This window comes from Rhinatrema bivittatum, chromosome 18 (genome assembly GCF_901001135.1).
Source record: "Rhinatrema bivittatum chromosome 18, aRhiBiv1.1, whole genome shotgun sequence".
Lineage (NCBI taxonomy): Eukaryota > Metazoa > Chordata > Amphibia > Gymnophiona > Rhinatrematidae > Rhinatrema > Rhinatrema bivittatum.
The window spans coordinates 28,545,710-28,559,273 of record NC_042632.1 but is presented as its reverse complement, the minus strand read 5'-3'; the positions used below and the strand labels follow the sequence as shown (position 1 = coordinate 28,559,273).

At 39.8% G+C, this 13,564-nt stretch overlaps 1 protein-coding gene across 1 annotated transcript; it reads right to left on the bottom strand.

Annotated features, from left to right (window-relative positions):
* Positions 1-9,658: 9,658 nt before the first annotated feature.
* On the bottom strand, positions 9,659-11,935 carry LOC115080056 (protocadherin alpha-4-like). The gene has a single exon (XM_029584085.1). The coding sequence runs from the start codon at positions 11,933-11,935 to the stop codon at positions 9,659-9,661; it is 2,277 nt and encodes a 758-aa protein (XP_029439945.1).
* Positions 11,936-13,564: the final 1,629 nt, after the last annotated feature.

Below are 13,564 nucleotides of genomic sequence, written 5' to 3'. Positions count from 1 at the left end.
CTGAATTCTTCTTGTCAGTTCACATACAAGCACCAATAATAAACAGAGTCAAAGAGTTGTCCATACATACAAGAACAATAGAACCTCATTTATTTGACTATTTCATGAGATCCATGTTATTAGCAAGAGATGTATATAAAACTTTCCTGCATTAAGTGGCCAGTTTACACATTTAGGTATTAATGCTCACTAGTACTTCTAGTATTAATAGGGTTGACATCTGGCTCCAGATTTTCAGGACAGGTGACTCCAGTCCTCGTTTTACTCCCCTGCATGCACATTCTTATAGTCTTGATTTTCTTAGGAAATGCAATAGGGAAATCAAAATAAGTCCCAGAATGTAATGGGATAAAACCAGGATTAGATCAACCTGTCCTGAAAATGCAGCGTCAGTTGGCATCCCTAAGTATTAATATCTAATTAGACTATTAGAATAATTTATTTTGGGACATTTTAATGTTAGATAGCATTATAAATGTTTTCCCCAAAGGTAATGATAACACATATGGAAATAACATATAAATTAATTGTGTGCATGGACATTTTCTAATACATGCATTCATCAGTTCCAGATTAGCCAACAGGTACTACGGTAATCAGCAATGAAATGAAATAAAAATAAATTAAATTTTGTTTGTTTCATAAACAAATCCCATTCCCTCTGCACCTTTCCTTCACCCTTCTGACCTACTCCAGTTCTCCTCCCCAGTATCTTATCCCATCCATAAGCTCCAATTGGGCATCAACAATCATCAGTGGCTCCTGCCTCACTGCTGCTGTTTTTCAAAATGGTGCCAGCTCCTGTGCCCCACTCCTTTTTGCTGTAGGATTCTCCAGAGGAGGCACATTGATAAAGCACTATAGAGAAGCTGTCACTACTACTGTCCTTTATTTATTATGTGGCAATATTATATCAGTAGTAAATTCAATAAATATAATAAAAAATAAAGATTATTTTACAAATAAAAAGATCTAAGGAAAAAGCCCTTTAGTTCCATCTGAATTCATAAATAAATATCTTCTGCTCCATAAAATCCATTGGTTCCCAGTTATTTAGTCTATTATACATTTAAAAAGAGTTAATAAACATTATAATTTTAAAAAACTACATTTTGTGATTCACCAAGGGCTGCTAGGTGAATAGTTCCATGGGGAAAATCATAGAAAATAAACTGGAGTAAGAAACATCTTCCTGATCCTATTAGTCTGTAGGTTTCCCACCAAATATTTTAAGAATTCTATAGTAAAGTCTGGATTGTAATCTTCAATGGGTGTACATTGTAAATGTTCAATGGGTGTACATTTTCTACGTAGTCGACTACATCCATCTACCAAGTGCATGAGTTATTATACAATATGCAACAAAAAGTATTAAGGAAAGGAAAAATGTAATGCACACATTAAAAATCCTTGAATTCGAGTAGATAGGCAAAAGGAAGTCTTTATTGTAGACTATGCCACAAGATTCATAAAATGAAGAAGGGTGTCAATGAAATTCAAACCCTAATTCGTGATGAGATATGTTATGTTATTACATCTCAAAATATTAGGAAATCACTCACCTTGCTGCCAACAGAAAGTAGCAAGTTTTCACTGTCGAATACTTCCTTTCTGGATGCGCCTGCTGTTATTTCCAATAAATATCCGTCACGGTTTGGGGAGTGTCTATTGAAAACCAGGCAGTCACTCTTAGACCTTTCCGCGCTGACACATACTTTATATTGCTGGTTTTGAGAATAACACCAACTTTCACCAGTATTTGCACATGGAGATTCAGAAAGGCTGAAGTTATGCCTTGCTCCGTTTACTCTCAGTGCAACGAAGATTACCACAGAAACCAGAAATAAGAGAGACACAAAAGAAATTGAAATTACTAGATAAAGATTCAAGTCGGAAATGTCGTATTGCCTGTTGGAAAATTGTTCAGCCTCGGATACCACGTGTCCCTCACTTTCTACTAAAGAGATACTGTAAGTCAAAGTGCTAGACAACGCCGGTTCTCCGTGATCCTTTACCAGAATAGTCAACATTTGATAGCTTCCATCACTTTCTCGAATAGACCGAGCTGTCCTAATCTCTCCTGTATATAATCCCACTTTGAAAAGGGGACTATCTCTACTCTGAAGTAAATGATAAGATAACCATGCATTAGGGATGTGAATCATGTCCTCGATCGTCTTAACGATCGATTTCGGCTGGGAGGGGGAGGGAATCGTATTGTTGCCGTTTGGGGGGGGTAAAATATCGTGAAAAATCGTTAAAAATCAAAAAATCGAAAAACCGGCACATTAAAACCCCCTAAAACCCACCCCCGACCCTTTAAATTAAATCCCCCCCCCCAAATAACCTGCGGGTCCAGCGGCGGTCCGGAACGGCAGCGGTCCAGAACGGGCTCCTGCTCCTGAATCTTGTCGTCTTCAGCCGGCGCCATTTTCCAAAATGGCGGCGGCCATAGACGAAAAAGATTGGACGGCAGGAGGTCCTTCCGGACCCCCGCTGGACTTTTGGCAAGTCTCGTGGGGGTCAGGAGGCCCCCCACAAGCTGGCCAAAAGTTCCTGGAGGTCCAGCGGGGGTCAGGGAGCGATTTCCCGCCGCGAATCGTTTTCGTACGGAAAATGGCGCCGGCAGGAGATCGACTGCAGGAGGTCGTTCAGCGAGGGTTCCGGCACCTCGCTGAACGACCTCCTGCAGTCGATCTCCTGCCGGCGCCATTTTCCATACGGAAAATGGCGCCGGCCATACGCGTATGGCCGGCGCCATTTTCCGTACGAAAACGATTCGCGGCGGGAAATCGCTCCCTGACCCCCGCTGGACCTCCAGGAACTTTTGGCCAGCTTGTGGGGGGCCTCCTGACCCCCACGAGACTTGCCAAAAGTCCAGCGGGGGTCCGGAAGGACCTCCTGCCGTCCAATCTTTTTCGTCTATGGCCGCCGCCATTTTTCGGTGCCATTTTGGAACATGGCGCCGGCTGAAGATGACAAGATTCAGGAGCAGGAGCCCGTTCCGGACCGCTGCCGTTCCGGACCGCCGCTGGACCCGCAGGTTATTTAAGTTATTTGGGTGGGGGTTCGGGAGGGTGGGGGATTTAATTTAAAGGGTCGGGGGTGGGTTTTAGGGGGTTTTAGTGTGCCGGCTCACGATTCTAACGATTTATAACGATAAATCGTTAGAATCTGTATTGTATTGTGTTCCATAACGGTTTAAGACGATATTAAAATTATCGGACGATAATTTTAATCGTCCTAAAACGATTCACATCCCTACCATGCATTGTATCCATTGTCCGCGTCAATCGCTCTTATTTTTGATATGAGGTGACCGGATTGCGTTGATCGACGAACAAAATCAGAACTCACAAAAGGATTTTTCGTATGAGAAGGTAAGATAATTGGCGGATTGTCATTTCGATCTAGAATAAATATATCCAGAGACACGTTATTTCTGAGAGATGGAGTACCGCCATCCTTTGCCTGTACTTGATACTGAACATATTTGATTTCTTCATAGTCAAATGATTTCAGACAATGGACTTCACCAGTCTGTGAATGTATGGAAATAATATTATCATGAAGTGTACTCGTTAAAAGGGAATATTGTATAGAGCCATTTTCGTTTAGGTCCAAATCAACTGCAGAGACTGTAAATATAAGAGTCCCCGGAATATTATTCTCCATTACATAAATTGAGTAAAATGGTTGTGTGAATCTTGGTTTATTGTCATTTACATCAGACACGTGAATTGCAATGACCGTAGTTGTGGATAAGGAAGGAAACCCGCCATCTGTAGCAATGATGGGAATTTTGTACAATTCTGTAGTTTCACGATCCAGAGTCTCTTTTAAAATTAAAGAGTAGTAGTTGTTGAAGGTATTCTGAAGTTTAAATGGAAGCATTGTAGGAACACTACAAGATATTTTCCCATTAGCATCCGAATCTTTATCCGATACTATAATGAGAGCTATTACAGTTCCAGGCTTAGCGTCTTCCCGAACGGGACTGGAGAGAGATACAGTAACTTCTGGCGCGTTATCATTCGTGTCGATTATTTCCACTACAACCTTGCAATGGCCTGCAACAGGAAGTGTACCGCCGTCTAAAGCATCTATTGCAATTTCATAAACTTTAGTATTTTCAAAGTCCACTTGGCCTTGCACTGTTAGAATCCCACTGCGATGCTCCATATTGAAAATTTCACGTACACTTGTAGGCACAAGTTTATTAAAGTAATAGGTTACTTCACCATTGGATCCTTCGTCTATGTCAGTGGCATTAAGTTGTAACACTTTCGTTCCCTTTTGCACATTTTCTAACAAATGAACTTTATAAATCAATTGATCAAACACAGGAATGTTATCATTAGCATCACTGACGTTAATAATTATTTGAGTGGTTCCAGACCTTTTGGGGTTTCCTCCATCAACTGCTGTTAGAACAAATTTATGAACAGCCTGCTCTTCCCGATCTAAAACTTTTCGTAAAATTAAGTCAGCAGATTTGCTGTTGTCTGAATTTGTCAACACGATTAGTTCAAAATTCAGATTTGGACTCAGTGTGTATATCTGAAGGGAATTCATGCCAATATCTGTGTCTTCAGCTTTCGGAATTGCAATCCGAGTCCCAAGCAAAGCTGACTCAGGGATATTGTACATTACATCATGCTCAAGAAAAGACGGCGAGTTATCATTTATATCCACAATCTCTATTTCTATATTATACATTTCTAAGGGGTTGTTACGCTTGGACTCCGGACAGGAGTCGTGCACACCACCCAGCAGGGTGGCTCCAGGTGGAGAGAGACAGGAAGCTCGAACAGAGTCAGGTACCAGGCTGGGTCAGGGCAGGCAGCAAGAATCAGAGTCTGGGTTCAGGCTGGGTCAGGGCAGGCGGCAAGTGGCAGTGTCTAAGTACAGGCTGGGTCAGGGCAGGCGGCAAGTGGCAGTGTCAAGTACAGGCTGGGTCAGGGCAGGCGGCAGTCAGCAGTGTCTGGGTCCAGGCTGGGTCAGGGCACAGTAAGCAGGGCAGGGCAGGTCAGAAGGCCCGTAGGCCACACACACACACACACGGAGGGCCCGTAGGCCACACACCAATAGCGGGGCAAGGCAGGTCAGAAGGCCCGTAGGCCACACACACACACACGGAAGGCCCGTAGGCCACACACCAATAGCGGGGCAAGGCAGGTCAGAAGGCCCGTAGGCCACACACACACACACACACACGGAAGGCCCGTAGGCCACACACCAATAGCGGGGCAAGGCAGGTCAGAAGGCCCGTAGGCCACACACACACACACGGAAGGCCCGTAGGCCACACACCAATAGCGGGGCAAGGCAGGTCAGAAGGCCCGTAGGCCACACACACACACACACGGAAGGCCCGTAGGCCACACACCAATAGCGGGGCAAGGCAGGTCAGAAGGCCCGTAGGCCACACACACACACACGGAAGGCCCGTAGGCCAGGTATGGAAATCAAGGAAGAAGGCCAAAAGGCCGCACAAGGCAAGGCAAGGAAAGGAAAGGCCCGAAGGCCACGCAAGGCAAGACAAGGCAAGGATAGGCCCGAAGGCCACGCAAGGCAAGGCAAGGCAAGGATAGGCCCGAAGGCCACGCAAGGCAAGGCAAGGCAAGGATAGGCCCGAAGGCCGCGCAAGGCAAGGCAAGGCAAGGCAAGGATAGGCCCGAAGGCCGCGCAAGGCAAGGCAAGGCAAGGCAAGGATAGGCCCGAAGGCCGCGCAAGGCAAGGCAAGGCAAGGATAGGCCCGAAGGCCGCGCAAGGCAAGGCAAGGCAAGGATAGGCCCGAAGGCCGCGCAAGGCAAGGCAAGGCAAGGGTAGGCCCGAAGGCCGCGCAAGGCAGGCTAGAGCAGGGAGCCCAGGTGAGCTCGATGCCGAAGCCCCGAGGCAACTGTCAGGCAGGGTTAAGAGGGCACACCCAGAGCATAGAGTGGACATAGGAGATGGACTGGGCCTGTCAGGAAAGTCAGCACTAGAGGGACCCCTGGTGGTGAGGCGGTAGCACAGCAGCCACAGCCGTAACAGGGGTTTTGCATTACTAGTTCTAAATTTAAATTACACATAGAACTTTGTGCGCATAATTCTTCTCTATTATTTCATTAATGATCAAATGTCCATTGTTCATATTCACCTGAAAATATCGCTTCTTCTTGTCTTCAGACACTATTCTTAGTCCACGAGAATTCGAACTATTGATATCAATTCCCAAATCCTTAGAAATATTTCCAACAAATGTACCTCGTTCCAGTTCTTCTATTATCGTGTAGCGAATTTGGTTTAAAACCAGATCACACATAATGCACAACAGCAAACATGGGAATCGCCATTTTTCTGTGACGTTTTGGACAGAAATCGCCATAACTTCAAACATAAAATAACGCTAAAATTATATTACCAAATTAAAATAGATCGGCAAAATATAAATAACCGATTATAGAAAGGATGACAATATACCGGCCGGTCATTTTACTCAACCCTTGTTTCTCAAAAGCTAGTTCATCCTTGATCTCCGTGCTTGATAGGACTCAAATAAGGGATATAGGAGCTCGTAGCTGGCAGTATTACTATTTACGAGCAGACAGCGGCATCTTGTGGTTTCGAGAAGTAACTACAACAAGGGTAGTGCACTTTGACCAATGAAAATTGTTTTTAAAAAACATACAAAAATTAGCACTTTTCTAATTACAGAAGATCACAGAATCTCATAAAATCCCAATTTTGCAGTTAGAGAATATTAACATTTTCATATATGTTTTATATAGTTTATATAGTTTTGTATATAACCTATGTATATTTCAAGAATATAACCTATGTCAATTTGCCAATGTATATAGATGTCAATAATATAACCTATGTATACGTCAATAATCTCTCGACCCCTGTACATATTACTCCTTTTGTACCTGTACATATTACTCCTTTTGTACCTGTTTTTCACCCACCCACCCTCCCCCCCCCGCCCCCTCCCCTGTCTCGACCACCCCTACCCCTCTTTCCACAAGTTTGCTAGTTTTGCTCTGTTTCTGAGCTATGTTTTAAACACTGTTCCTTGTAAAGGCTCTGCCTACATATCTTTGTTTGTAAGTTATCTGTAAACCGGCACGATGTGCAAACGGTTGCCGGTATATAAAATTAAATAAATAAATAAATAAATTGTGGGAATAATTTGTATATCATTTTGGAATTGAAATAGAATATATAATAGAAATAAAGATTAAGAATAAACTTTCCCAAAGAACATAAGGTTTGTTGTATTTATTATTTTTTTCAACATAAATGTTAATAGTTTCAATAGCTAATAATTGTACTTCTAACACCATGTTTGTAATAATGTTATCTATCAAATTTTATATACAAATCAATAAAATATATTTTTTAAACTTCATTCAGGCAAATGTTGCCACGCCTCAAAACTGTCATTGTGCCTTTGGAAAAGCCATAATTATCTCTAAATATTTAAGTTAAAGGATTAGGTTGCTTGTAAATAAATTAATGAAAATACATTAAAAATAGAAAATTAGGAGAAAAATCACTGTCATTTTGATTACAGCCAAATACATGAAATGCCATTATAAGGCCCTCTTCTGTCTGTGTGTCAATGGAAAAAATAATCACAATCCTTCATAACTGAAGAAGCTCCATATAATTGAGGTTAATCATGAGGGGTAAGAGATATCTGTGTTAGATCCTAGATGGTGCATCACCTCGATAAATCATAGAATTAGGATTTTAAATTTAATTATTCACCTTCCAAACCAGTGACATTTCCCTGCCCAAGAGGGCTTACAGTGTAAGGCTCTGTTTACTAAGCATTTTTCCTTTAGACACAAAATAGGAGAAAACCTTATTTACTAAAGCCCTTAGGCAATAGAAGGTGAAGTGATTTGTCCAAGGTCACAAGAAGCATTGGTGGGAGAAGAAGAATTTGAACTCCACCGTCCACACAGTCCAGGGTATAGTCTCCTGCTCTAATGACTAGACTATGCCTCCATGCAGAGGAAGTGATGCATGAAAGAGTGTGAAGTGGGAGCTCACTCCCATAAACATATAATGGAAGACCACCTTTAGTAAACCAGTCACAACATATACTACAAAATGGTTCTTAATGCTGGGAAAACAATAACATGGAGCTACTTATGGAATTCCCAGTTTTTGAGACTCCATGAATACAGTATTTTATGCAAATGGGATACACATTTGAATGCTAAAGCAAATGGTTATATGCATGTAACAATACACAGAGTAGGCATTACAAGATTTCAACTCATTCTCAAAATCAAATTTAGGATTACCAAATAAAGTTATATGATTGTGTAGAGTTAGAGATTGAGGTAAACTAGACTAGTCATTTCAGCATCTGGAAGATGGACAAATTAATTTAAAACGTACTCTAAGGACATAATAAGGTAAGAAATGTCATGCTGGGTTTGGTCCATCACGATCAGGTTCCTTTCTTCAATAGTAACCAGTCCAGGTCACTTGGAGCTACCTGGCAAATCCCAATATCAAATTCTGTTTCATGTTTTTCTCCACAAGAATTAAAAGGTGGAGACACCAAAGTCTATCTGGCTAATTATATTTGTTTATACAGTTTATTTTATTTTGAAATGTATATATCATATCATCTAGGGCTTTCCAAACCTGTCCTAGAGACCCCACTGCCAGTTGGGTTTTCAGGATATCCACAATGAATATGCATGAGATAAATGTGCATATACTGTGTCTCCATGAGATGCACATATATCTCATGCATATTCATTGTTAATATCCTGAAAACCTGACAAACTGTGATGTCCCCAGGACAGGTTTGGGAAGCCCTGGCATAATCAGTCCAGAAATAATAAAAGTGATTATCAATATATGGACATGTCCTCCAGAAAGTTGTCCTAATCTTTTTTAAACTCAGTTATACTATTACCCATAACCACATTTTCTGGCAACAAGTCCCATAGTTTAATTGAGCACTGGCTAGAAACAAATATTTTCTTAAACTCAGAAAATTGTTATTGTACTTTCAAAATATTATACAGCAAAAAAAGAACAAATATAAAGCAAAAATTGCCATAACAATAATGATTAAACATTAAATCATTATTTTTCCATTTGCTTGACCAGAAGAATAAAATCTTTAGGAGGCTAGATTACATTATGATTTCATCAAGCATCATGATTTCATCAAGCATCAAGTGGTTAGTGCTTCATGACTTTAGACAAAGGATTCCTGGTGGCTCTCACAGGATGCTATCTGGCATATCAAAATGCTAAATTGACGTCATTGTTTCCAGTCTCCTACTGGCAGTAAGATTATCAATCATGCAGCTCTTCATTGAAGGGAGATTAACTCATATGCTTGCAAGGCCAAAGAAAGAGGCATAGAAATAAACCTGTCAGTTATCCAGGAAAGGCAGCTTGCCCTGCATTTATTAAGTGACGTCTTTTCAATTCAAACTCTTCATTTGCAGAATTTGGCAAAACTTTTACCAAATGCAACAAATGCTCTCCAAAAGGTGCAGCCAATGAATAAATAAATACCGAAGAACCCCAGTTCTTATAGTGTCAGTTATTTCAATTGACTTCAGTCAAACCAATACCACACAGTGCCAACGCCAGTGATGTTGTCATTGCAGTTTCTTAACTGATATTAAAATTAGAAACGGCTTACCTTTCCACAAAGGGAAACCAACATGTGTTCCTTGGCCATTAACTCCTTGTTTTGGGGGGGTGTTCCCACTCTTCCTTCTTCTTTTCCACCAGAGTTTGGAGACTGAATATCAAAAACAATAAAATCGGTCTTGGAAGTCTCTGCACTCAGACACACATTATAACGCTGGCTCTGCGAATAAGACCAACTTCCACCGTTGTCTGCGTGTGGTAGCTGTAGGTCTATCAGTTCTTTTCTAGTTCTGCTCACTCTCACAGCAACAAACAGTATTATTACCGTTATGAGAAAAACTATTGAAATGAATGCAACTGAAATTACTAAATAAAGATTTAAATTGGAAATGTCATTTTCGCTGTTGGGAAATTGTATGAGCTCGGGTAACACATTTTCTCCATTTTCTGCTAATGAGATGCTTACAGTCACAGTACTTGACAAGACTGGTTCTCCGTGATCCTTCACCAGAACAGCTAGGGTTTGATGGCTTCCATCACTTTCTCGAACAGACCGCGCTGTCCTAATCTCTCCGGTATATTGGCCCACATTGAAAAGTGGAGTATCCTTAGATTGTAGCAAGTGATAAGATAACCAGGCATTGTATCCACTATCCATGTCAACTGCTCTTATTTTTGACGCAAGGTAACCCGCTTGCGCAGATCGAGGAACAAACTGATGTGACATAGTAAGAGAAGGAAAGACAGTAGGAGAATTGTCATTCTGGTCTATTATAAATAGATCCAGAGACACATTACTGCTGAGGGATGGGGTACCAGCATCTTTTGCCTGCGCTTGAAACTGAAGATATTTAACTTCTTCATAGTCAAATGATTTCAGACCATAGACTTCGCCTGTCTTGGAATTCACGGAGATAAAGTTCCCATCGTACACACTCCGTAAGAGAGAATATGATATATACCCATTTTCTTTCAAATCGGAATCAATCGCAAACATTGTAAATATCACAGCTCCTGGGATATTATTTTCCATTACATACATTGAATAAGATGGTTGCGTGAATCTTGGTCTATTATCATTTACATCAGACACATGAACTGTAATGACCGTGGTAGTGGACAATGGAGGAGAGCCATCATCTGTGGCAATGATGGAAATGTTGTACTCTTCCGTGGTTTCACGGTCCAGAGTCTCTTTTAAAATTAAAGAATAGTAATTGTTGAAAGTATTCTGCAGTCTAAATGGAAGCCATGTAGGCACACTGCAAGATGTCTTTCCATTGGCACCGGAATCTTTATCCAGCGCTACTATCAGAGCTGTAACTGTTCCAAGCTTAGCGTCCTCCCGAATAGGACTGGAGAGAGATGACACGGTTACTTCAGGCGCATTGTCGTTTAGGTCAATAATTTCTACTACTACTTTACAATGTCCAGCTTCAGGAAACAAACCTCCGTCCAAGGCTTCCATTGTGATCTCATAGGCCTTAGTATCTTCATAGTCCACCAGACCTTTCACTGTAAGAACTCCAGTATACCGGTCTATAGTGAACACCTCACGTACACTTTTAGAAACAAGTTTATCAAAGTAATAGGATATTTCACCATTGGACCCCTCGTCTATGTCAGTGGCATTGAGTTGTAGCACGCTAGTTCCTTTTGGTACATTTTCTAACAATTTAACCCTATAAATCGACTGATCAAAGACAGGAATATTATCATTGACGTCAATAACGTTAATAATTATTTGAGTAGTTCCAGATCTTTTGGGATTTCCTCCATCAATAGCTGTCAGAACAAGATTATGGACAGGCTTGTCTTCTCGATCTAAAGATTTTTCCAAAATAAGTTCAGCGGACTTACTGTTGTCGGCATGTGTCACCACGTTTAATTCGAAATAGGGATTTGAATTCAGTGAGTAAATCTGAAGAGAATTCATACCAATATCTACATCTTGAGCTTTCTGAATTGCAATACGAGTCCCAAGTATTGCCGACTCACGAATATTATAAGTTACCTCATGCTGAAGAAAAGACGGCGAATTGTCATTTATATCCACAATCTCTATTTCTACACTATACATCTCTAAGGGATTTTCAAGCACGAGTTCTAAATTCAAACTACAGGAAGAACTTTGCGCGCATATCTCTTCTCTATCGATTATTTCATTGATGATCAAAAGTCCATTGTTCATATTCACTTGAAAATATCGCTTCTTGCCTTCAAGCGTTATTCGTAGTCCACGGAAGCTCAAACGGCTAATATCAATTCCCAGATCTTTAGAAATATTTCCAACTAATGTTCCCTGCTCCATTTCTTCTAGAATCGAGTAGTGAATCTGGCTTAAAACCAGATTCCACGTACAACAAAAAAGAAGACATGGCAATCGCCATTTTCCTGGGACTGTTTTGAATGAACTCGCCATAACTTCCAATGCACAATAAAGCTCACATTATATTCTAATGTTTAAGTTATCAGCAAAATATAGCAACCAACTATAGGAAAGCTGAAAATATATAGATCAATCACTTAATTACCCCTTGGTTCCTGAAACAAGTGCTGGGTTCTTCATTGTTCTTATTTTCTGAGATCGATGGGATTGAAGTAATGGATACAGGATCCAGGATCTGGGAGGAGCGTAAGAATTTCTGTAACATCTTACTATTTATGAGTATACATCGCCACCTAGTGGTTTTAAGAAGTATCTTCAACCTAGAATAGGACTTCCTGACCACAGATATTTATATTAATTAATGATCTTTCAACTAAGTTTAAAAAATAACCACAATAAAATAATCTACATACTTTTAAATTGCATTTTATCAGTTCTTTATAAAGGCCAAAGTATGCCATAGTGTCTTATGTATAAAAATCCTACAGTCTTCTTCTAAATGTCAACATTTCTAGAGCAAGTTTCCTAAGTGGGAAAAGAATAAATGTATTTTATCAGGACAATTTTCCAGAAATTTGTATATATTCCCTTAGAAATGAAATAAAATATTTCATTGAAATGATAATGAAAACACTATTTTTGTTAAAGTACTTAAGATTTGTTATATTTATTATTACAATAGACTGTATAACTAAAATAAATGTTCATGTACATAATAGTTAAATATCATTAATAAAACTGCCTTCCACAAATTTAAATCTAAAATGTAGATTTTCAAGCTATTAGAAAACTTATTAATGCAACCATAACACCACTTTAAAGTTATCATTGCAGCTTATTTGAAATACCACCTGAACCTATAATGGTTCACTTAAAAGAATACCTATCTCCCACTACCGATTATCCCTGTCTCTCTCTATGAACATAGAATACTTAAATAGACAAGGTCCTAGTGTATGCTCACTATATATTGCACTATACCACAAGATATATTCAAGACATATTCATAAAAAGAATGTATTTAGAAAATAAAATTAAGAGAAAGACCTCAGTCATTTTGGCCATAGCCAAAACATAATAAATGACATGATAATCAATGAAATAAAAACTTTAATTACAGCCAAAAATATTGGGAAAACTTTATTATAGTAAGGGTAAGTCATCAAGGTACTGAATAGCATATGTGTACTAAAAGGTTTCATTAAGTGGATAAGTTACAGAAAGTGATAGATGGCAATGCATAAGGGTGGAAGCTGTTTTTGTGGGTATATTTCATCATTTAAATTAGTGAATGGATTTGTGATATTGTTTTTCCCTTTTATAGACACATACAAGCACTTAAAATAAATACATATAGAATATGGTAGTAGATAAAGACCAGGAATCCAACCTACTCTCTTTATTTCCCTTCCTTTTACAATACTATTGGTTAACCTTGGTCTCTGGCTTAAGCCTCAGTTCACAAAATCAAACAACTCGTACTACTGGTCAATATTTCACATACCACCAAACAAACAAGGAAAAAGAAAAAAACAAATATCACAAGGCTGT

Coding starts and splice junctions, on each gene's coding strand:
- LOC115080056 (XM_029584085.1), bottom strand. CDS start 11,935: ATGGAGCAGGGAACATTAGTTGGAAATATTTCTAAAGATCTGGGAATT.